Source organism: Monodelphis domestica, chromosome 7 (genome assembly GCF_027887165.1).
Source record: "Monodelphis domestica isolate mMonDom1 chromosome 7, mMonDom1.pri, whole genome shotgun sequence".
Lineage (NCBI taxonomy): Eukaryota > Metazoa > Chordata > Mammalia > Didelphimorphia > Didelphidae > Monodelphis > Monodelphis domestica.
Genome location: NC_077233.1, coordinates 188,922,435 through 188,948,894, shown reverse-complemented (window position 1 = coordinate 188,948,894; position 26,460 = coordinate 188,922,435). Strand labels below are relative to the sequence as shown.

Below are 26,460 nucleotides of genomic sequence, written 5' to 3'. Positions count from 1 at the left end.
AATCTGGCTTCCCTCCCTCTCCACGAAGTCGTAGTGTATACTATGCAATCCGATCCTTTTTTAATGCTACTGTGTATGTAGAGGGACAGCTGGGTGGCGAGACATGGACCTAGTGGGAGTCAAGAAGACGAGTTCGCAGACACTTTTAGCCGGCACCGTGTTGGGCTTTTAACCTGTTTCTTCCTCTGTAACATGGGTGTAATGAAAGCACCTCTCTTCTAGAGGCGTAGTAAGGATCAAATGAGATTTGTAGAGTGCTTTGAAGTGCTATGCAAATGCTATGATTGTGGTGATGGGTAAGGCAGAAAGGACTCACACAATCTCTGCCTCTCTCAAAAGTCATTCTATTAACATGGATCTTTCCAGACTGGTCCTAATGCCAACCTGAACCCATCCCTACCTACTGGGATGACTCTTCCCAGAGGGCCTGCTGTTCCCTCAAGCACATCATTGAAATATTTCCCTTCCCTGCAAAAAATAAGTTTTGGCCCCTTCTTCCAACTTTTTCCATTCTGTGGATGACCAGATTAGAAGAAATCTTAGGCCATTAGCACAGAAACATTTTGTGATTTTGAGATTTGCTCTGAGTGAGTTCAGTGTCCTAAGATTATAGGTTCTGAGGAGGAAAGGGCCTTAAAGGACTATCCTTTCATTTTGCTGTTGAGGAAACTAAGGAGTGGGAGTGGCAGAGTTGTTTCAACTCCAAGTTCTCTAGACTCAAAATCCACCTTTTAAATATATCATAGTGCCTCCCTGTGTCATTTGTACTGACTCTCCCATTCCTTCGTGCCCCACCACACTCCTGTGGTGGCATCTTTTGGTCTCACATGTACATACTGTTACAGTCAAAAGAGTGTTTGCCTTAAACTGTGACAATGAAAATATGGTTTCAAATCAAAAATATAGTGGTCGCCATGGGAAAATTCCCAAATATTAAATATACCCAAGTCAGCTGGGTTTTATAGATTTTAATTAATACAAATTAAGGAATTAATGAAAGGGAGAGAGTAAGAAGAAATAATGAGAAAAGGGCTAGGCCAGCCTAGGCTTAAGCCTTAAGAGAGATCAGTCTTTAATCCACTCACCACAAGATTTGTCCCAAGCAAGATTCTAGTGTTTCAGAGAGACCCACCAGTTCAGCTCCTCAGCTGAACTAAGTTCAGCCACCGAGCCCTCCAATTCAGCTTTGGCAAGCTCAACTCTCCCTCAGAGGCCTTTATGACCTCCTTTTAAAGAGAATTTTCTCCTATGTCACCTCCCCTAAGTTTTCACATCTACCAATCACAGTAGTAGTAGTAGTGGTAGTCTCTCAGTGACCGAGAATGACTATTGTCTTTGTGCATTATCATCTATTGATGTACCCTCATGTGGCTTTGGAGTCCAAAGGCTGAGGCGCAGAGTTTGTGGCACATGGGGCATGGGACGCCAGTTGTTACGGGAGGTGCGGTTGTGGCCTGGTGTCGGCGTTCATGCGCAGCGGCAAGATGTCAACGTCCCTCATCTTCAAAGGTGGTGGCGGCATGGTTAATGTGGGTTGGCCAGCTGCTTCTGTCAGAGGCAGCAAGTTCTAATTGCTTTGGTGTAATGCCAGCCCACTTCAAGTTGGACTTTAGCTGATCCTTGAATCTTTTCTTTGGTCGGCCTTGTTTCCTGAGTCCAGCTGACAGTTCACTATAGAATTCCTGTCTTGGTATTCGCTGTGGGTCCATGCGGATGACGTGTCCAGACCATCGTAGCTGGGTTTTGAGGACCATGACTTTGATGCTGGTGGAGTTGGCTCTGTCGAGGACTTCCTGATTGGTGATTCGGTCCTGCCATCGGATCCACATGATTGACCGGAGAGAGCATTGGTGGAATTGCTCCAACTGCTTCATGTGCTTCCAGTACAGTGTCCATGTCTCACAACCATACAGGAGCGAGCTGAGGACCATTGCGTTGTACACTTTGAGCTTTGTCGCAGTGCTTACACCTCTGTGTTGAAGAACTTTGGAGCGCAGCCGCCCAAGTGCCTGGCTGGCCTTTTGGATCCTGGCATTAATCTCATGGTCTAGGGACCCATCATTGGCGATGGTGCTACCCAGGTACTTGGAAATGTTGACATTAGAAAGCTGCATGCCGTCGATTATAATGCACGGCTGGTTAGTTGGCCTCCTTGGTGCAGGTTGGAACAGCACCTCTGTTTTGCTGAGGCTGATAGTCCAAAGGACTGACCATTCTTAATTCACACCTTCTTTAGTTCTCAACTTCTCTGGGTAGACTAAAACTTCTAAGTTCACACCTCTTTGCCCCTTGCAAGCTTGCAAGTTGCCTGACCTTCATAGGTACTTTGCACCCTTTTGTATTAGATCTAAAAATAGACCTAGCTTAAGGGTTTTAGCTTCACTTTAAGTATGGGTTAATTACTTTTCACTGTTTAGTAAGGAGTTTTACAACTTTATCTTCCCCTAAAGTATGCTTTAAGTATGGGTGGAGTAATGTTAAGAATTCTCACATTCCTGATCAAGTACCTTCATTGTTTAAAATGGGGAACAGTCTTAACCAAATGTTCTAAGGTAGAGTCTGAGAATTTTTAACATTCACAACAAGTCTGAGAGATTTTAAGATTCACAGTAAGCCTAGGCTGACTTAGCCCTTTTCTCATTATTTCCTCTTACTCTCTCTCTCCCTTTCAGTAATTCCTTAATTTGTATTAATTAAAATCTCTATAAAACCCAGCTGACTTGGGTATATTTAATATTTGGGAATTTTCCCATGGCGACCATTATATTTTTGATTTGAAACCATATTTTCGCAGTCACAGTTTAAGGCAAACACTCTTTTGACTGTAACAATAATGAAGGTGATTTCCTGGGTGGTGGTATTTCCTCTAAGTCAAATAAATCAGAAGATCACTGCTTTGGATCATGCCCACACCATCTGATCCTAAGAGACACACACACACAAACACTCTCTCACTTCCTGTGTGGTGCTCTCCTACATTTCACAGAAGCACATCCCTACCCACTTGTCTATCAAGGTCCTAGGAAGAACACATATAGCTGGGAGGCAATAGCTGATATTTATATAGTACATTGTTTACACATTATGATTTTACTGATGAGAAAACTGAGGCTAAGTGGCTTGCCCAAGGGGACATAATAAAGAATATTAAGCAACAGAGCCAGGATTGAACTCTCCAGGTCCAAATTAAATGCCTTTTCCTGGCCCATTCTTCTGTCATGCTGGCTAGCTCCCTTCCATTTCACTTTCTCCCTTTCCCCCTGTTTCTTGCCACCCCCTCCAACCCCACCACCCCAATCCACCCAGTGGGAAAGCGCATTCTAAACTAACTTTTCAGATTTTTTATTTGCTATTGGCTTGGATAAATGGCTTTATTTTTTATTTACTAGCTGTGACAATGTTTATATAGTTGACATTTAGTAGAAAGGAAGTCAAGCCTTCAGATACAGCTTCATGTACTCTTTTTCTGTTAGGAGATGGTGACTAAGAATCCAGCTTGAACAGAAAATATTTTCCCCTACACTAGCAATATTTAGGGGGTATCTATAATTCTATTCTGGCACCTTTTCTTTGAAGAGCCATCCACAATTCAAGATATGAAATTCTCCTTTTCATATGCACATGTCACCAACAGCACTGGATTTCTTCCTTTAGGCTAAATGCCATGTTAATATATTTGAAAAAATATAAAAAACTTTAATAACAAACCTTAAAATTTTATGAGCAAAGAAGTCATTTGTTTCATTGACAAATTAAACAGAAAAACAAACAGATGTAATTATTTTTATATCGTCATAAGGGAAAAATATATACACTCAAGAAATTAAGATAAAATATACAAGTATTGAAAAGACACTAATTATTACACTACAGAATTCACAGGAAGGCTGAACTGCCTCATATCAGTGGGAATTTAGGTATAGCCCAAAAGGTTCTTTTTGTAAAATGCTTTCACCTCTAAATTGTTCTATCAGCACCAACTCCAAACACAGCGTTACAAGGAAGACATGGCATATAGTCAGTTGATAATAACCTCTAAAAATATGAAATATAATAATTCAAATAATAATCTCATTTTTGTTCTAACAAATCTTCATAACTAAGAGGTTATATAAACAACATGGAAATATTTTTCTTTCCATTTTAGATACTGAAGATCAACATTTGTACATATATTACTGCCATATGTTTATCCAAAACTAGTTTGTTCTAACACTATTCTAAATCAGCAGTACTGTTTCAAAAGTCCTGAAAAACATACAACATCCATGTTAATAGAAGTGAAAAGATATCAAAACCTGTTTTGTAAATCTTAACTCCATCTAAATGGAAACCTACTAATACCATTTCTGTCGAGTAAATTTTTTAAACCTGATTGTTTGCTTTAATAAAGAAAATTCTGCCATCCTAGCTCTACCATTCTCCCCTCAACCCACAAGACTAAATCCAACAATATCTTGACCCCTTCTCCTACTTTTACTATCCCAGAATATTTTTAACAACCTCCCTCTTTCCCTATTATTTCCACCAAACTAAGACCCAAGCATAATGGATCTCAGTAAATAAATACTGGACCAAAGCAAAAATTTTTTTACACAGACTGACCTGACATATGAACAATGACTTATGAAAGAATCTGGTACATAGTTGAATGTTTTGTTGAAATCACATCAACAAAACACTGAACTTGTGAGGCCATCACTGAAATATGAAAATGGCATCAATAAGCAGAAGTCTATGTTAAAATGCTATTAAAAATGGGATTATATCTGCATTAGAAGTTTCATAATAATTACATTATAAAATATGTAACATAAAAGATTTCTACATTAAATGAAAAGTGTCTGCAAAATTACAATAATAATAAATTATATTATAAAATATTGCACATGATATTCACTTAACTTTTTCTATAACTTATACTAAAAAAATTCATCAGTCTGGAAAACATTTAAAATTTAACTTGAAACCAGGATACCCGAGGTATGTCAATGGTTGAATTAAGGTCAATTTCCATAACCTATGAAACTTAGTATTCAAGTTTGTGTTTGGTTTTTAGGAGGGGAAAAGTCTCTTTAGTCATTCCTTCTTGTCAGAGAGGCTGGTCCAATATATATGTAACCTGTGGGGACCCTACACTGCTTGATGGGCTCCGAAAACTTGAGTCAAAAGAATTTGGTGTAATTCCAACCAAAGTGTCGTTCTGTGGCACTTCACCTTTCAAAAAATCATCATCTTCATCTTCTATTGTTCCCTGTATAAAAAAAAGGAGAAAACACAAGTAAAACTTTAAATATCTTTCCCAAAAAAAGTTATAATTTTTTAAAAAACCAACCTAAGGAATTTAACACTAAGCAATCACTATAGAAAAGAGAAAACAAAAAAGTAATTTAGAAATTTCTCTCATTAAAAGGTAATTAAAGGACAGCTAAGTGGCTTGGTGGATAGAGTCAGGCCTGGAGATAGGAAATCTTCGGTTCAAATCTAGCTTCAAATTTCCTAGCTGTGTGACCCTATGCAAGTCACTTAACCCCAATCACCAATCCCTTACTGCTGTTCTGCCTTGGAGCCAATATTGGTATTGATTCCAAGACAGAAGGGAAATTGAATTTTTTTAAAAAGCTAATTAAATGACCAAGTCAAAAAGACTCTAAAAGAAACCAAAAAAAGTAAAAATTCAAATTTCCCAAATTATTGTCTTCTACAACAATTAGTTGTTAAGGAGAGAGAACATTTTTTTTTCCATGGGTCCTTTCAAGCTCACAATGCTACAAGTACTCCTCAGTGATATCTATTATTGCTCAAGAAGAGATGGATTTAACACTTTACAGGAAAAACTAAATGAATACCTTTTGTCCAGACCATGACATTCAGGTAGATGGCCCTACTATATTATACGTAAGTACATAAGTCTGAGACAGGCACTGAAGCTAGTCTAGCATTTAAAAGGAGGAAGAAAGTAAACTGGATTGTATCTGGGAGGCTGCATAATGCTTTTAACAATCCCAAGTGTAAAAACCTCTTCTTTTGAAAACATTCTCCAGAAAAGGCCATATGGTTTTGAATCAGTTGTAAATGACTCAATAGAAAAAGACATATGGTGGGATCAAGTAGGCTGTAGCATATTTCCAAGGATAACTTATGCAGAAGCAGTGGCATAAGGCATGTCATCAAAGAAACATATGATGAAAAAAGACAGTGGGTCAAATGTATGGCGGATCAAGGAATAACAGATGGAAAACCTGACTGCTGCTCTAATAAATGGGAAATTTTAAAAGATGGGAAGAGGAAAATAAATTGTACAACAGGGTCAGATTTCAATTAGCACCAATGGAGGAAATATTTATATTAACAAGATCTTGTATTCTTTGAAGTATATTGACTCAGGTTCATAATGTAAATGAAGGCTCTAAGAAAAGGCAGAAAAGTGAAACAAAGCTATGAAAATGCAGAAGAATGATCCATTATAGGATGATCAACTTCTGTGATAATACATTCTAGGGCTGCCTATTGATTTATCCCTTCACTAGCTTATTTCTAAATGACCAAAGGATTAATTTACTTAACTGGTGGCACAAATACAAAGGGAAGTTATTGAGAATTTTACAATAATAAAAACTATAAGAAATGTATCTCTATTCATGTATTATTTATAACCTTTCATTTCCTCACAATCAGTGGATAAAAATAGGTTCAATACACCAAATTCTGATGACAAATTTCCATCAAAAAGAATATGATGGAAATTCAGGACTTTGTAAAAATAGCAATAAACTTAAAAATGCAAAATGCCCAATAAAATACTTTGTTAATAATTGCTAGTTTATCATATAGTTAAGACTACAAATATTGATAACTACAAGTAATTTCAAGCAAATGATAAATCAGAATATTACCTTTGCAACAGGTTTCTTAAACTCCTGCAGCTCTTCAGCACTCAAATCTTCCCATGACTGATAAATAGGATCGACGATTTTTTTGGACCTATTAACAAAAATTATTAGTGATTTAAATATTTCAAAATACTTGCATCAAGTATCTCTGATACAGGGTCTGTTATCCAAGATGCACAAATATGTAAGATCAAGAACCATTCTCTCAAAGGAAAAATGCTCAAAGAACATGAAAAAACACTTCTCAAAAGGACTGCAAACTACAAACAATAATAAGAAAAACTTCTCCAAACCACTAATAATGAGAAATGAAAACAAACAATTTTGAGATTTCACCTCATTCTCAACAAATTTTTAAAGATGGGAAAAGTCAGTGTTGAAAGGGCTATGAAAAAACAAAAATATTTAACTTACTATTGATAGATATTGTTGAACTGATCCAACCATGCTAGATAAGTGATTTGCAATTAAGCTAAGAAATTGACTAAAATATCTATGCCTTTTGTCCAGGAGTTTCCACTTTTAGGAATATATGCCAAAGAGATCATAGACAGAAAGAAAATTTTAGTGACAGCAAAGAACTGGAAAACAAAGTAGATGCCTATCAGTTGGGAAATGGCTAAACAAAAATGTTCATGAATATGATTAATGGAGAGAAACTGTAAAACTTTACATGAAAATATACAGAATGAAATAAGCAGCGACAAGAAAACAATATATACAATTATAAATGGAAAGAACAACCCCCGACAAAACAGCCAAGAGTGAATATTGCAAAATTCCAAGGAAAAATTCGCACAGCCCAAAAGAAGAGATATGAGCAGACACACTAACCCCACTCATCTTCAGAGGTGGGAAACCTATAGGTGTGACACAATTCCATATATTTTTAGCCTTTTTTGATGTACTTGATGAATTTTGTCATTCTCTTCCCCCCTCCCCCCTTTTATTATCTAAAACTGGCTCTCTGGAAAAGGGAAGGAATGCTGGGACTAATGTAGGTGACAAAAAAAAAAAATATATATATCCATAAAAATTGATAAACATAATGAGATTTCAAACTTTCAAGATTACGTTTAACATTTTCTGGCAATAGTATACCTAAGGCACAATGTACTCCTATCATTCAAAAATGCTTCTCATTTTCAAGTTAAATCATCTCAATACTTTGGGTTTAGGTACAAGGGCAAAGAAAGCTAAATGTTGTTACAGCTTTTTTATGCTGCCATTGCTTCTTTAGGTTATGTTAGGAAAATTAATAAGTAATGTATATGTGTGTGTTTTACATAATTAAGCCTCTTATTAGATATAAAATGAAATTAAGAGGAATTCATTCATCTAAGGTTTGGGGTCCCAGAACCCAAGAAAGTATTCAGAGATATAAGTTAGATAGTAATAAGGAGCTCATAGAAAATATACGCTGTTTTTCATATATAAAAAAGTTACAGCTAACAGTGATTTATTAGAATCAGAATATCTGAACCCTGTTTGTCCTACACAGAAATGAACAAGCAAAAAAGGTCTTCAATAGAATGAATAGTATTTAAAGGAAGACAACTATTTCTCTAAGGATTTTTTTACTACACTAAGTTTTAGGGGCAGTTAGGTTGTATAGTGGATAAAGCTTCAAACCTAGAGTCAAGAGGACCTGGGTTCAAATTTGACCTCAGACACTTTGTAGCTGTGTGACCCAGGGCAAGTCACTTAACCTCAATTGCCTAGTCCTTGCCCTTCCTGTCTTAAGAGTCAACTCTAAAACAAAAGGTAAGGGTTTTTTTTGAAAGGCTCTAATTAAGGTGAAAAATAGACTTAAGGTAGAAGAACCGTGGTAATTTTTCCTAAACTGCTATCAAGTGCTTCATAGGAAGGTACTAAAAATAACATCATTCTTTTTTTAAAACCCTTACATATAATTTATACATAATGAATACATTATTAATGATTTAAGTAATGTTCAGAATTTTTTTAAAAAACCCTTACCTTCCATCTTAGAATCAATACAGAAGAGTGATCAGGGATAGGCAATGGGAGTTAAGTGACTTGCTCAGGGTCACACAGTTAGGAAATATCCGAGGCCATATTTGAACCTAGGACCTCCTGTCTCAAGGTCTGGCTCTCTATCCATTGAGCTATCCAGCTGCCCCTAAATAACATCATTCTTAAAGTAAAATGTAAATTTTCCTAGAGTACTTATAAATAGGAAAAGGAAAAATCAACTAACTTGAGAAAATTTAATTAGAACTTATTACAATTTCCAAAGTGCTTTCAGATGCATTATGTCATTTGATCTTCAGAACAATCCTGAAGGCATTGTCCCTTTTTCATGAGGAAACTGAACTTAAGGGAGGTCATGTAACTCAAGAAGTGAAATGATTCAAAATGTTAGAAGGCAGGTTGTTTGCATCCAAATCCAGGGCACTTACTACTAAACTTAAAAAAAAAAGAAAGAAAACGAAAAAGGATACATACCACATATGATATTATCTATAGACCAACATAAGAACTTACTGTGGAACATTTACTACATAAGGCTCATCCTTTTCTACCATAGGGAGGCTCACAGAAAACTATCAACAGGTCATACATATAAAATTCAGTAACCATCTGGCTCAGGAGATCTTCCAACAGTAGCAGCAGGAACCCACAGATCCCAATCTCCTTGAGTGAGCATTAAAAAGAATAAGCAAATCTGAAGGCAAATAATCCCTAAAGGCCAATGGTAAGAATTTTTTAAAGACCAGATCTGGCCAAAGTAGGGCAATGAATTCTAAAAGTACTCTGAGACAAGAATAAATTAATTTCTTTAAAAAAGAGTTGGTTCAATATCTTTGAGGAATTTATTTCAAATTTACTTACTAGAAAAAACAAAGCCTAAGAAATAAAGATTAAACAGATATCTCTGAAGTGTCTACTATGTGCAAAAATTCTTGGTGAGGTACAAGAGGCACAAGACAACAATAAAAGAATGGAAAAAAAAAGAACAAGAATTTGATTTAGGCACCAGAAGGCTTACTTGAACTTAAGTTTGAACTTTTGACATTAACTAGTTGTGAGCTAGTTATAACCCTGCAGAAAAATAATAATCTCTTTAAGCTTCAGTTTCCTCATTCAAAAAAGAGAATAGTTTTTATCTTGAGGGTTATTAAGAAAGCATTTCATAAATAGTGAAGGCTTCATTTAAATAAATCCATATCCACATTAACACCCACAGCCTCTGCATTCAAGATTTAAAATAGAAGAGCATTAAACATTTTTTAAAAATATAAACTTTTAAAAAGTATAAGCATTTATTCCACTTAAACTTCAAATTTTAAAACAAGAGCTTACCTCTTGAGAACACAAGGATCAAAAGGAAAGAATGTGTCAAGTGGATTGGTACAGGTCTGTACTGAGCCACCTCCTGCAGTATTTCTAAGAACTGGAAGCATTTGTCGGTTGTTCCTCTCAATAATAGTGTAACAAAACACTAACTGGTATTTCCTTCAGAAAGTTAAACAGATATATTTGTTAGCATAAGAGGATTTTTCTATCTGTCCTTTAGAGTTCAAAGGATAGTAGAAAATTGAGTTTTATTTACCACATAATGCTACAGTATAGTAAAATATAGTACGAGAAAAATCCATTTGTAAACAAGTATAAATTTAAATTTTCATTTATACTTAAGTGCTCACTACATATACATATATGTAAAGTTAAATAAAGAAGAAAAGTTAAATGTATTTTTCACATAATCTGAACTATTATAAGAATATTTAATTGGCTTGGAATGTAAAACTAGTAACAAAATTAATACATAATCTTAATTCCTTGAATTTCTATAATACATACACAGCTAGGTTAATAACCATCTTCCAGGATTATAGTGAAGATTACATGAGATAATGTTACATACATGGCACATAACAGTATTTGTTCCCTTGCCACCTCCTGAAACCTTTGATAATAAAATCTAACATTTATATAGCACTTAATATGTGCCAAGCCCTGTGTCAAGCATTTTCCAATTATTATCTCATTTGATCTTCACAACAGCCCTAGGACAGAAGTCTTTCTTAATTCATCCAGTTGTTAGAATCTTGTTTATTTGTGTACACATCATGTCCTTTCAGTAAAAAAGTAACTATTTTAGTGTATGGAATTTTGTACCCTCTGTGTCTAGAATATGATAGATACCAAATGACTGGCAAGCTGATCTAAAATGAAAATTATACATGATTGTGATGGAATACTATTTTACTGTATAAGAATGGGAAGCAGGATGCTCTCAGAGAAAGTCTGGAAAAACTTACATGAACTGATGAAAAGTAAAGAACCAGGAGAAAACTGTATATACTATAATAATAGCAATACTGTAAAATGATCAACTGTGAATGACTTAGTTATTCTTACAATACAATAATCCAAGCCAAAGGAGTTATGATGGAAAATGTTCCAGAGAAAGAACTGTAGTGTGAATGCAGATTGAAGTTTACTTTTTTTTTTTTAACTTTGGCATTTGGGGGAAAATGGAAAGGTTTGTAATTTCTTTCACAACGTGACTAATGTAGAAATGTCTTACATGATTACACATATATAACCTATATAAAATTGCTTGCCTTCTCAAGGAAGAGGAGAGGAAGGAATAGAATTGGGAACTCAAAAAAAATTTGAAATGAACGTTAAAAATTATTTTTATACATAATCAGGAAAAAAAATTTAAAAGCTTAAAAATAAGATCTCAAATAACAAAAATTAAATCTATATACCCCCAATTTTAAAAATCATATCCTAACAACTTACCTTGTAATGGCAGCAAATAAGTTAACAACAGAAGGGAGGCAAATCTTTAAGGGATTCAGCTGAGACATAACTATGCGCTCAAAATTTAAACTCTGTAGATATGCCAATCCTTTGGTTAAAAAAAAAAAAGCTCAATTAACAGTTGTAAGAACAGGTGCAAAATTCAAAGCTAAAAATAAATGTTCATTTTATTTCTGAGGACTAAAGATTAAATGCCAAGTACTGGAACCAAAAAAAATTATAAGAGATCGATTTAGAGTAGGAAGACCTAAGTTTTGGCTCCCGGATCATTAAAACTCCATGGGTCTCACTTACCTCATCTATAAAATGAAGTTTAAACTAGATGACGTCTAAAGCTAGTTCCAAATCTATAAATATGCATCTGCTTAACTGATATTAAGTCTAGAAATCTCTCAAACTGATATGAAAGCTTGAAAAAAATTTCAAGGTTTTTTTTTGTCAAATTGTCAAAATAATTTTTCACAATTAAGTAACAGACAAGTTTGGGTTGTTTTTTTTTTTAAAGACCAAAGCCGCTGATAACATGCTTCTTTCTTATATGAGAATTCTGTTTTTTAATTCATTTTTACATAGATGGATTATACATAAGCAAAATGTTTAATTTTCTTACTCATAAAGATCTTTTGAAAGTCTGTTTCTGAGGAGCAACTAGGTAGCACAGTGGATATAGAGGTTCTGAAGGACCTGGATTCAAATATAGTCTTAGACTCTTCCTAGCTATGTAACCCTGGGCAAGTCTCATTCAAGCATGTTTGCTCTTTTGTCTTAGCTGTTACTAAAACAGTAAGAGTAAAAAAGAAAAAAGAAAAGTATTTCTATTTTTAAATTTAAATTTATAATTTAGAGCCATGTTGGCAAACCTATGGCATGCATACTGGAGCCTGCCAGAGGGGGCTACTCCCCCTCTCCATGAGAGCTCCTTAAGCTTATGGGAAAGCTTCTTCTCTCCCCTGTCTGGGGTAAGGCAAGGGGCTCACATGTGAAGGGGGGGGGGGGTGTTGCAATTTGGGCACTTGGTCTCTAAAAAGGTTTTGTCATCACTGCTTAAGAAAAACCACAAAATAATTTCCTGAATTGTTTTTCAGTTGCATCTGACCCTTTGTGAACCTATTTAGGGTTTTCTTGGCAAAGATGTTGAAATGGCTTGCCATTTTCTTCTCCAGCTCATTTGACAGATAAGGAAATTGAGGCAAACAGGGCTAAGTGATTCACCCAGGGTCACATGGCTAGTGTCTGGGGTCAAATCTGAATTCAGGAAGATGAGCCTTCCTGACTCCAGGCCTGGCTCTATCCACTGTACCACTTAGTTGCCCACAAAATAATAGAGCCTCTTTTTTGTGCTGGTCCTATCAGATGTAATTAGTCTCATCATCAAATGAGATACTGTATGTTAAAGTACCCTGGAAATTGTAAAGTTCTCTTCAAATGTAAGGCGTTATTTTTTTTTTCTAATGGGATCTCTGATTTCACTGGTATACCTAATTGTCAATGAGAAAACTCCCTCACCAATGCAGATTAGCACCTGCTCTGTAACATAAAAGTATTAGTTATAAAAGGACATTAAATGACTTGCCCAGTCACACAGTCAAGTACATGTCAAAGTTGAGACTTAACTATTTTGCTAACACTTCCCTATTCATTATACCACAATACCTCAAAGGTAAGGCTGATACACAGTTTTATAAACCATAATTCTATGTCACAGAAATTAAATAGTACAAAATGAAAAATATAACAAATTATGTGAACCAACAACATGCTGAAAATTACTAGAAGAGCAAAAAAAGTCATTTTCTGTTCAAGTGATTTGTAGTATCATTAAGAATGTAATCCTAGTGAAGAAATCAAAGCCATTAATAATTATATGGGAAAATGTTCTAAATCACTTTTGATGAGAGAAATGCAAATTAAAACAGCTACCTATCAAATTGGCCAATATTAGAGTAAAGTGATAGAAGGGGATGTGGCAAAATCGGACACTAATGCATTGTTGGAGGAGTTATGAACTGATCCAAGCATTCTGGAGGGCAATTTGGAATTATGCCCAAAAGACCATAAAATTGTACCTACCTTTTGACCCTATAATAACACTAATGGTCTGAACACCCGAAAGAGGTCTTAAAAAGGACCCACTTGTACAAAAATATTTGCAGCAGCTCTTTTTGTGGGAGCAGAGTTGGAATTTGGGGGGATGTCCATCAGTTGGGAAATAGGTGAAGAAATTGGAGCTTATGTTAGTGATGGAATACTACTGTGCTATAAGCAAGATTTCAGAAAAAGCTGGAAAAATCTACATGAACTGATGAAGAGAGAAATAAGCAGAACCAGGAGAACGTTATACAATGATCATCTGTGAAAGAATTGGCTCCTCTCAGTAATACCAACACTGAATGACTTATGACAGGGAATGCTATTCCCCCCAGAGAAACAACTCTTGGGAGTAGGATGCAGATCAAAGCATACTATCTTTCACATCATTTCATTCACTTTTAATTAGGGGTTTTGGTTTGGTAAGAGTGTGCTCTTATAACAATAACCAACACGGAAGTGTGTTTTGCATGAAAATACATGTGAGAGGGGCAACTGGGTAGGTCAGTGGACTGAGAATCAGGCCCAGAGATGGGAGGTCCTGGGTTCAAATCTGGCCTCAGATACTTCCTAGCTATGTGACCCTGGGGAAGTCATTTGACACCCATTGCCTAGCCCTTACCTCTCTTCTGTCTTAGAACCAATACCCATTTTGATTCTAAGATGGAAGATATGGGCTTTAAAAAAAAAATACATGTGAGGCCCAGATCAAATTGTATACCATCTCTGAGTGGGGGGAGGGAAAGGAGAGAGGGAGATGGTTTGGATCTTACAATTTTAGAAAATGTATGTTGAAAATTATTACATGTAATTAGGAAAATGAAAATATCTTTAAATAAAAAAAACACAAAAACAAACAACAAAGAAAAAAGAATGAAATGGGTGTATGTATGTGTGTATATGTGTTGTAACAAGTAATCCATAAGTGTAAAATGCATCTATTATCTGGTTTTTTAATGTGTTGCTCAGTTTGGGGTTAGTTTTACTGAACTGTTTTTTCTTCTCTATTACAAGAGAATGACCTCTGGAAAGGAAGAAACATTGGGAAATATTAGTGATATAAAGTGTGACCTTGGGCAACTCACTTAATGTATTTACCTTGGTATCTTCAACCGTAAAATTGGAATAATAGCACCAACCCTCTTTGTGCTGTTGTGAGGATCAAACAGTTATTTATAAAGCACTTAGCACAGTGCCTGGCACATAGTAGGCACTTTATAAATTCTAGCTATTCGTCATCAGCATTACATCAATAAAATGTGTTTAATCAATTTTTTTTTTTAAACACACAGTCAAAGGTCTTGGAACCCTTCCTAAACTGGCTGCTATGCTAAATACCTTTTTTAAAAAGCAGATTCCCTTTAAACATTTTTCTAGGTATGTTACAATGTTACACAGAATCTGATGTGATGACAGGTAAAATAGGGAACATCTCAGGACAGAAAAAGCACTTTTATTAAGTAAAGGATGTTGAAATACTCAGGAAAATATACACAAATACTCTTATTGTTGGTCACCATCTGTATGCTTTGCTCTCCACACATACAAATTTCTTTTTTTTCTCCTGATTACAGGAAAACATACTTTAAAATCCCTTAAGTCACAGACACGTGGATAAACATAATCAGACTATATCTATTGAATTATTACAAAATGTAATTATAGTAGAAGTTGTCTTCAATTAGAGATAACAGCTTGCTTCCTTTAGGTTATTTAAATTAGAAACAATTTTAGAAGTTACCAAAACTAAAACAGTATCAAAAATAACATTAAATTTTCATTATCCTTGAAGACAAAATCTGACTAGACTTCTGAAAATAACAACAAATTTCAAATGACAACAGTAACAAAAAGGACATAGTAAATGCAAAGAGAATTCTGTGTTCCCAAATATACTTACCTTCCCTTAAGTTTCCATCTAAAAGCTGCTTATGTCGAAAAATAAAAGTGTAAAACACAGCCTGACATGCTGAATAAAATGGTCCATGAAGAGCAACATCACAGAAAGCTTTCGTTCCTGTGTCCTGGTTATCAAGGTAGATATGCAACCAGTTAACCAAAAGGTCTAGGCAGGCTTTTACAGTGCTAGAGAAAAGAAAAATTTCAATTTAACAAATTTTACTTTATAAAAGAATTCTAAATAAACCCAATACCAGGCACTTCATAACTACCTATTAACATTAAATATGATAAAGTTGGCAGCTTTCAAGTCCTATCCATGGACACAGAAGAGCCAGAAGAGCAGGAGGTAGTGGTCTAAGTAAGTACTGCCTCCCCAGGAAATGAGCTGACTATTCTTCCTAGAAAGTAGCTGGCCTCTCCGTCTCTCCCTGGGACTAGGGACTAGGCCTCCTTCCTCCTAGAGTCCACTCCTTCCTCTGTTGTGATCACTGAAACTATGTTTTAACCCTCCATTACCAGAGTCTAAACCTCCTGTCATGTTTAAGAAGACAACTTCACCAATCCACGTGAGAAAAAAAGCAACAGTGCCTTAGTCCTCAATCACTGAATTTAGACCACAATTCTCTTGCATTCAAGGCCAGAACATGAGCCACTAAAGTCCAACTAAGAACTAAGCATCATCCTGGGATAAAGCAAAGGAACTGATCCACATAGGAGTTCAGTAAGTCCCCTGGGTGCTCAATTCCCCAAAATGTATATACAGGGACACTATATTCACATATTTGTTTATTTGTTAGTCATATTTAACTCACACCACTCTATCTTCATAAGCCCCGTGAGGCGGGGTGGGGGGACTCCAAGGTGTCCTGTGGCTTGCAAACCCCACCCCCCTCCTTTAGCTCTCTTCCCATTGTGATTCAGTTAGGTACTTTTATTATCTGGCTCCCCTTCCTCACTTGGGCCATAATTCTGAATGCCAGGCTATCTGGCTTTTGATTCAACTTGAGTTAGGTAAAAAAAGGCCCATCTTTCAAAGTCACCATCAATGACCTTGTCCCCATTCTTATCCCATCTGACTTCTCCACAGCTTGACATGGTCCTTCTTTGGGCACTTACTCCTTTCTTAGCGTTCAGGACACACACCACTCTCTCTCCTACTGATTGGCCTACACCTTCTCAGTTGTCCTTTGCAGATCATCCATGTCCAACTCTAAATCAGAAGATTTCTAAGGCTTTCTCCTTGGCCCTTGGCTATTCTTTTGAATTCATTAAGAGTTCATGGGTTGAATTATTAGCAGTACACAAACTATTCCCAAATCTCTGAATCTGTGATCTTGGTGTTTAAAAAGCATAATATTAAAATGTATGCCTAGAATTACTTACATGATGGGAATAAATTTAGCTCTTGCCAAGAGGCTGCCAATATAATTGCCAGCAGCTTGCCTAAGGATGGCAGGATTATTTGGATTCTGCAATTTTTTCCAAAGATGTTCCAAAAACGCTTCTGTAAATCCCTATGAAGAAAATTGGTTTTATCTAGTTATTATCAAGAGGAAAGTTTAAAATTATCCTTTCATTTCCAGTAAACTCCTCTGTTAGAAGGAAAGAAAAAAGTAATGTTTTAAAATGGTGTTTCTACTTACCAATTTAAAGCTACAGAGGTAAAACATAAAAAACTGTATATGACAGGAGGCGTGGGTTGGTAACACCAGCTTGTCAAAGATCCCTAATAAGTCTCGATACAAATCCTTCGTTTTGTTGATATCAATCTCACCTATAAAGTAAAAATAACTTTTCAGCTTCCAAAAGAGAATTGAAAGGAAAAACTGAATAAAAATTTTGAAAAAGGAAAATACATAATTTTCAATATTAAAAAATACATCCTTATCCATTAGACTACAAACAAAAAGATAGATTACCTGTAACTCACAACAATCACATCTAATAATGCCAGTTTATTTTTACCTATCAGTATTTATTCTACTAAAAACTAATATTCAGAATTATGTATCAATATTACTAATGAATACTGAAACAGTGTATTTTTAAAACTCTAGAAAAATGTATATGAAAAATTATGGGAGCGGGTAGGTGGCTCAGTGTATAGAGAGCCAGGCCTGGATTCAGAAGGGCATGGGTTCAAATATAGCCTCAGATACTTACTAGGTGTTTGATCCTGGACAAGTCAATTAACCTCTGGGCATGTTGTTTTGTTTTGTTGTTTTGTTTTGTTTTAAACCCTTACCTTCAGGGGGCAGCTGGGTAGCTCAGTGGATTGAGAACCAGGCCTATAGTTTGGAGGTCCTAGGTTCAAATCTAGCCTCAGACACTTCCCAGCTTTGTGACCCTGGGCAAGTCACTTAACCCCCATTACCTAGCCCTTACCACTCTTACTGCAAGGTAATGGTTAAAAAAAAACAACTTACCTTCAGTCTTGCAGAAGAGTGGTAAGGGCTAGACAATGGGGGTCAAATGACTTGCCCAGGGTCACACAGCTGGGAAGTGTCTGAGGCCACATTTGAATCTAGGATTTCCTGTCTCTAAGGCCTGGCTCTCAATCCACTGAGCTACCCAGCTGCCCCTTGCCCTTTTGTTTTAGAGTTGTTAGAAAGTCAGAAAGTAAAGATTGGGGTTTTTTAATCACTATGATTATATTGGATCTATATGAGTACAAATTAGGAAAAAATTACCAAAATTAATCACACTAAAAACCACCAACCAAAATTATAATTATATAAAGAAATGCAGAAAAGAACCTTTGACTTAAATACAGTACTAACAGCTCAGGTATCTATTTTATCCATGAGGGTTTACTCTGATTTATAATTTTAGTAAATTATGACATATCTAAGTAACATTTACAATTTAGGGTTTTGCATAATAACTTCATCACAACTGGCTAGTAATACTATCATGAAAAATCAAGCAGCTTTTAAAATAATTCAGATCTCTAGATAAAAATATCCAACCTCTATTCATGTATGTTACTAGGTTAGTTTTTTCTTATTACCATTCTTATAGCAGACATCTTTTATGTAGGAAAAGAGTAAGGATAAAAGAATATCTAAACGTTCAGCTACTGGATGTGCCATTTCATCATTCTTTCCAGAAATATCTTTTGTTTCATCTTTAGGTTCTTCATCTTCATCCTGTAAAATGGAAAGCAATTAAGTTTTCCACAAAAATCAAAAAAGAAAAAAACCAATGCTAAGCTAAATAATGTATAAAGTAGAAGTAATCTACTACAAATCCTACTCCACAGCCTTATGATGGTAGAGAGATGATCTTGGGTTTGTGTAAAGAGAATTCCCACCCCACCAGGGTTGTGGACTTCTTTCCCGTTTGACCCAGCTCATCCCATCTTCGAGTTTATGCTGCATGACTGGATGTCATGCAAATGCACAGGTGCTGAGTGGGGGCACTAAGAGAGGATAAAGGAAGGGATGTAAGGGGGCGTGGTCTCAATTTCCTGGACAAGGGGTGCAGGAGGCTGGCTGAGAGCTATGTGGGGGGAGCAACACATGGTCAGGCTTTGATTAGAAGATGGGCTTTAATCTCTATCTGCTTTCTTTATTCCAGTAATAATTAATAAACTCTGTGGAAACTAAGAAACTGGAGTTATTCATTTAATTGTAACAGGTTCTCAAAAGTTATGCCAGTAGGATGTGAGCTCTAACAGTTCAAACTGAAAAAACTGAACACACACTCAAGCAAGGTATAGTATTTGAGGGTCAGATTAAGTTCTGAGAGGCTTGTCAATAGAAAATTGACCACCCAGTAAAAAATATTTTAGACACAGTAATTCATGAAAACTAAGATATGGAAGAAGTTGTAGTTTGCAATGGATAAGTTTTCAAACCAAATAAACTACCTCTAAATAATATGAAATAATAAAAGTAACTTATGTGCTTTGCAACTGGTCTACCATAAACTGCTACTGGTTTCAAAACAAAATCCTCTCCCAGGCTGGAGCAAAGACAGTTAAATTTAAATATACAACTTTATATTCAAATTAAAAGAAAAAAGGGCTGATTTGTTAACAGGCAATTATATCTGGCAAAAGTAGTAACCTGGCCAAAGCTATATTTATATGTAATGAAAAATCACATGCTCATGAAAGAGACTATGCAGTTTTAACTCAGCAGATTAACTAGCTCTTTCTTCTACCAATACCTTGAGAATCCATACAAATACTCTCATCTGGCAGCTTGTATCTAACTTTTATTTTGGTAATACAGACTGACCATATTAAACAGTCTTTCTACTGTATCTGTCTCATCGGTTTGAATAGCTGTTTCCCTTGCATCCTCTGCATCTTCAATATCTTGTCGTGATGCACTCACCTATATTACAAATAAAAGAAAAACAATACATAGGTGTTCTAAAACATTGCAGTATTTCAACACAAGAGCTATTTCTAAGACATACTGAACTACTTAGGGTAATAAATATATGTGTGTGTGTGTGTGTGTGTGTATATATATATATATATATATATATATATATATATATATATATATATATATTTGTTTAATAAATACACCTTATGGCATTCACATTATATATACTTACAGCCCATATAGTGATCTGGGTCAGTAGGAAATTTATTTTTTAAAACCTTACCTTCTGTCTTAAAATCAATATTGAGTATCAGTTCCAAGGCAGAAGAGTGGGTAAGGGCTAGGCAATTAGGATTAAGTGACTTGCCCAGGGGCATACAGCTAGGAGGTCAAATTTGAACCCAAGCCTTCCTGTCTCCAAACCTGGCTCTCTATATGTTAAGGCACTTAGGCTTCCTCCAGTAGTAAATTTATAATATCAATAATCACTTCTGCTATCAGCTGAATATCATACTCTATCACAAATATTTTTATAAATATTTCATATTTACTATTACCCAATTCAAATAGGATTGTGAAATAATTAAGCCAAATGCTGAAATTTATATGAATTTTAAGTTATTGGAAAGATTTCTGATCCTATTATTTATACTTATAAAACTAGTTACACATTCCTTACAAATATCCTTTCAATAAATGTATATCCTACTATTTATACAATTCCTTCCTAAATACATTTAAAAACTACCTTTTAAAAAATTAATCTTGAATACTAATTTAAAAGGTATTTGAATAACACAGAAAATAACTTGCTAATCATTAAGTAGCTCAGAAGTAAATTCCCAACACCAGCCTGTCTACTCTAGCAGTCTTCTTCATCCCCATCCTCTCATTTACCTTTAATTTCATTTTGTCTACTGGCTACTTCCCTATTGCCTATCCTCAAAAAGCCCAACTGTGATCCATCCATCTCCAAACGTACTTGGCTACTGCATCCTATCTTTTCTCCTTTGGGGCCAAGCTCCTTGAGAAGGTCATCTACAGCAGGTGCCTCCATTTACTTTTCCTTAGCAATTCTCAACTCTCTACAGTCTGGTTTCTGACCTCATTCAGTCAAAACTTCTCTCAAAGTAACTGATGACCTTTTAAGTGCCAAATGTTAAACACCTTTTCTTAATCCTCATCCCTCTTCATCTTTCTGCAGCTTTTTGACATTCTGATCATCCTCTTCTCCCTGATAGTCTTTTCTGTAGGTATTTAAGACACACTCTTTAAGAACCCTTCCAGGTTCTATCTGACCACTCTTTTTGCCTCCTTTGCTAGATCTTCATCCAAACCATGCCTGCTAACCATGAGTATTCCAACCCCACAGGGCTCTGTCCTGGGCCCTCTTCTCTTCTTCCTCTATGTGATTTCACTTGGTCATCTCATCAGTTCCCATGGATTCAATTATCACTTGATCTATTTGTCCAGCTCAAACCTCTCTCAATCTCCAGTCTCCTATCTCCAACTACCTAATAGATACCTTAAACTGGACATGCCATGTGTATCTAAAACACAAAATGTCCAAAAGTGAACTCATTATCTTTCCTCCCAAACCCTCTCCTCTTCCGAATTTCCTTATTACTGTCCATACCTATCACCATAATCCCCAGACACCTGGATTAGAAATCTAGGGGTCATCTTCAACTACTCATTCTTCCACTTCCCATACCCAAACTGTTGACAAGGCCTGTCAATTCCACTTTCAAATCACCTCTCTAATATATCCTGTTCTCACACCTTGAAATTGCTACCAGTCTGACCCAAGCCCTCAACACTTCAAGCCTGGACTTATGCAACAGCCTTCTGGCTTGGCCTGAAAGTCACAAATCTCTCTTCACCCCAATCCATCTTCTTATGTCAACCCTCTTCCCTACTCAATAAATTCTAGTTGCTTCCTATCACCTCCAAGATCAAATATAAAATCCTCCAGAATTCAAAGTCATTCTCATAACATCTCCACCCCCATTTCACCAATCTTCTTATACTTTATATTCTACCAAGTACTCTTCAATCCATGACACGGACCTCCCTGCTGTTGCTACCACATGACATCTCCTAAACAGAGGCATTTGCACCAACTATGCCTCATAACTGTAATTTTTTCCCTCTTCATTTCTGCCATCCAGCTTCCAAAGATACTACCTAAAGTTCTACCTAAAATCCCACTTTCATATTAATGGCATAATGTCTAGAAGTTACCTCACTTTGTATTTGAATCTCAGCTTGGAATTTTAAATTTCTAATGAACAAACAAATTCAGTTCAAATTTAGTTCAGTTTAATTTAATTAGCAGTAACTGAGTTCCCACAAAATAAATCATAGTAGTAGAAATCTCTAGGAGATAAATGCTATTATTATCCCCATTTTATAGATGAGGAATCAGCAGCCCAAAGGTTAAATTTCTAGCCTAAGATCACAAGAATTAATTACTGAGGTTGGATTTGAACTCTTGTTCTAATACTCCTGGTCTATACTGTGCCACCTAGATGTCTGAAGGATCCGCTTTCATCAATGTGCAAAGTCTCAGTAGATGGTGTTTTGGGTCACAATTACATTTTGCTATGGCCCATTATAATGTGACTTCTCAGCAATCTCTCTCCCTGCTTCCCAAAGTGTCTAATAGAGTGGCTGTCATGCACAGTCATGACACCTTTCATTTCTGTAACTTAGCTGTTTAAAAAGACATACTGTGGGGGGCAGCTGGGGTAGTTCAGTGGATTGAGAGTCAGGCCTAGAGATGGGAGGTCCTGGGTTCAAATCTGACCTCAAGATACTTCCTGGCTGTGTGACCCTGGGCAAGTCATTTAACCCCCATAGCCTAGCCCTTACCACTCTTTTGCCTTGGAAACAATACATAGTATTGATTCCAAGACTGAAGGTAAAGGTTTAAAAAAAAAAAAGACACATTGTTTATGACCCGATTTTTGTAGGTTTCATTTACATTGTTTTCATTTGAACATCATTCTTTAGTGTAACCTTCCTTTGGTGGTATTCTTCACCCTACAAGAGTTCATACTAGTTTTTCTACATTCCTCTGAATTCTTTAGTTGTTGCCACTTTTTTTTTCAGCCCCATGATTTCATAGGTAGAAAAGAACCCTCCATAGTATGTCCTCTACCAATACAGATTTCTTATTATTTTTAATATTTTAGAAAACTGCCCGAAGCACTGAGAATTAAGTGGATTCCAAATCTGTACCCATTAGTCATCTAACCATTATGCCACATTAGCTTGTTTATCAATTCTTACAGAATAAGCATTCTTCCTCTGAAAACAGCTGTTCTCTTGATTAGATGAAATTTTTTCTTAAGCCCTTATTTTCTATTTTAGTAACAACTCTAAGACAGATGGGCAAGGTTAGGCAAATGGGGTTAAGTGACTTGCCCAGGGTCACACAACTATTAAGTGTCTGAAGTCAAATATGAATCCAGGACCCCGTCTCCATGCCTAGTTCTCTATCCACTGAGCCACCTAGTTGAAACAAAGGTGATAAAACTGAAGGGCACACCTGGTGTTATGTGTCTTCAACTTTGCTGGGCTGTTCTTTGGACAAAAGACACCTAGCCCTCACCAGGCTCTTTATATGAAGCCTTTGTGACTTGGCAGGACCTGCCAAACATTGCAATTATTGCACAATCATCAAGTCTCTTTCACCCTGCAGTATAACATTAAAGTACAACATCTGTGGCACATGGCATTAAAATGTTCTTGGCTGGGCAAATACTTAGGGGTGATTTAATCAACCCTTTGTTTCCAATGAGTAGAATTACACCACCATCTGAGAAATGTAAGATTGCTACCAACTAAATTTTATTTATTTTTAAGTCCTTATCTTACACCTTAGAATTGATACTAAATCTAAGTTTCAACATAGAAGAGTGAAAATTAGGATAAGTGACTTGCCCAAGATCATACAACTATAGGAAGTATTTGAGACCAGATCTGAAACCAAGACCTCCTGTTTCCAGGCCTGGTTCTCTATTCATTGAGTCACTTAGCTGTCCCTAATTTTTTTTTCCTCAATTCCATGTAGAAACAATTTTTGACAATTGTTCTCTTATGTTTTACAACTCAGAGTACCCCAGTTCACTCCCCACACCAGATAGTCCGATATAGGTTACACCAATGTTTTCATGCAATACATATTTCCATATTGCTTATGCCTTGACAGAAGACTAAACCTCATGAAGGAAATAAAGTGAGAGGTGGCATGCTTTGATTTCAAATCAGACTCTGACAGTTTCTTTTTCCCCTAACAACAGATCATCCAAATACTCACATCTATCTTGAGTAACTTTTCAATAACAAGTTCCAAAATTTCAGGTCGCAAGGTTGGAAAATACACACTAATCCTTAGCAGATTGTGGACATAGCACTCCTAAAAAACAGAAGCATTAAGAAAGCTAAATGAGTAAATCTCCATTTCACAACAATATAATAAAAGAAACAATATTCCCATTTATTTCCAAGATTTAAATAGATATACAAAAATGTAGGACCATTCTTGTAAATACAGTAGGACACATGAAGAAACTTATAAAAGACTGCTAAAGTCAAAATATAAATGCCTTAATAATTCCTTTATTGTTTCAGAGAAAAATATTTGCAGTCTTAATAGGATTCTCCTACACCAGATAACAAAGCTGTGTCACTTTCACATAAAAAAAATCTCTATTATCTATTGTCTACCAAATTTTGTTCAAATTTTGCTGCCTGGCAGTCAAGGTCTTTTACAATATACCATGCTCTATCATTTCAGCCTATAATTCTCTAGTCTTCACTAAATTTTGACCTCTGGTATCATCCCCCAGTATACTTTTTGTCACCTCCCTTAGCCCCTTAATACAATGCTATCAAAGAAGCAATTAGTAAATATTGTTTTTGTTGCTAATATACAATAGCTTTTAATAATTCCTATCTGAATAAACATTAGCCCTCTAAAAATATCTGAAAGATAATGACTCTGATTTATGAATAAGGAATAGGAGGATTAAAAATTTTATCTTTAGTCAAAGATGCTAGGAGAAGAATGTTAGGAGCCTTAGGCTAATAAGATTATTCATATAGCAAAACTAGTTTTATGTAAACAAAACATGAAGACCTAAAATTTCACAAGATGCTGAGTTTTCCCACTATACTGCCATCCAAAGGATTCTTACCAAAATTCTTTCTGATTTTCGAATAAAGGGAAATTTTTCCACAAGAATTGGCATGAGAAACCATGGTGTGCTGTAAGGAAATAACCAGTTGAGATTAGTAAAATTTTTCAAATGATCATAAATTTCAACCGCCATAAGCTAGGATTTCTAGTCTTAGTTCCAGGGAATACAGAGGAGTATATAATTGCCTTTTCCAAATATAAAAATTTGCCCCCCACCATTTAATTGTTTTATAAAAATAAGAAAGAAATAGGTTTTACAACTTTCAAAAAAAAAAACTGTCTGGTCTTAAGAGGAATTAAACCAAGAAGATAAAATTAGCATAGGATGGAATAGTTTACATTCTTTTATCTAAAATGCATTCAATTCATATTGTATAGATGAGGGTTTTAACCTATTTTACTTTTCTTAAGAGGTTTATAATGAAAATGAGCCCTGATTATTACTCTCTTAGCCTTTGCTACTAAGCCTCACCTATCCTTCATGCTGAAACATCTCCCAGCAATGGGGCTTCTTCAGTTTGGCACATCCCACTAAATAGCAATATTGTCACCCTGGAATATCCCTCTGGTTGGCTGGTCCCTTTTTCCTATTAAAAAGTTCCTGGGGAGAGGGGGAAGGGCTGGGTGGGCAGGCTTCATTTGGAGGAGGGGCCCATACCAGCCAACTATCAACCTCCCCGACCCCACATACAAGCTTTTCTTCTCTCTTTTGAATTAAAATGTGACTCCTTCAAGGCAGGGGTCTATCTTTCTTTTTATTTCTATTTGTATCCCCAGTAATTAGCACAGTGCTTGTTGCCTTGCCTTAAAAATAGAAAGCATGATAACGGGAGTCAACTAAATCAAGAGGAGAATCCTCTGGCTCTTAAGAGACTTTGTTTTCCTCAATAATTTAATTAATGCTTCAAGTCAAAATCAAGTTATTAACTAATAATAATAGAATTAATAAACATGAAATTTTAGAGAAGTGTATAAACCTATTTTAGCCCATTACTTATATCCATGTTGACAAAGATGTAGCATGCTCCCTCCTTCCCCCATGCTGGAGGAGGCTGCTCCATTCCCCCTCCCCCACATCTGAGGACATTTTTTTGCATGCCCTGCCCCCTCTGCCCAATAGTTCAATATGAGCATTTCTTCCCTTTGCCCTCCAGGGTAGTGCAGGGGGCTCATAGGCTGCCTGAAGATAAAATCTGGGCATGCAACTCTAAAAGGTTCATCAACACTGACT

General features: G+C 35.9%; 1 protein-coding gene across 1 annotated transcript in view; it reads right to left on the bottom strand.

The window, feature by feature from the left end:
- Window positions 1-3,695: 3,695 nt before the first annotated feature.
- RRN3 (RRN3 homolog, RNA polymerase I transcription factor) overlaps window positions 3,696-26,460 on the bottom strand; it is a 35,883-nt gene continuing 13,118 nt past the window's right edge. Inside the window, exons 8-18 of the mRNA XM_007498610.3 lie at window positions 25,228-25,297; window positions 24,348-24,446; window positions 19,928-20,026; window positions 18,694-18,832; window positions 17,327-17,457; window positions 17,067-17,197; window positions 15,682-15,866; window positions 11,673-11,781; window positions 10,221-10,373; window positions 6,897-6,984; window positions 3,696-5,254 (exon numbers count right to left, since the gene is read on the bottom strand). Of these exons, the coding sequence (XP_007498672.1) occupies window positions 5,093-5,254; window positions 6,897-6,984; window positions 10,221-10,373; window positions 11,673-11,781; window positions 15,682-15,866; window positions 17,067-17,197; window positions 17,327-17,457; window positions 18,694-18,832; window positions 19,928-20,026; window positions 24,348-24,446; window positions 25,228-25,297 (1,366 nt within the window). The 3' untranslated portion in view covers window positions 3,696-5,092. The remainder of the gene's footprint in view (window positions 5,255-6,896; window positions 6,985-10,220; window positions 10,374-11,672; window positions 11,782-15,681; window positions 15,867-17,066; window positions 17,198-17,326; window positions 17,458-18,693; window positions 18,833-19,927; window positions 20,027-24,347; window positions 24,447-25,227; window positions 25,298-26,460) is intronic.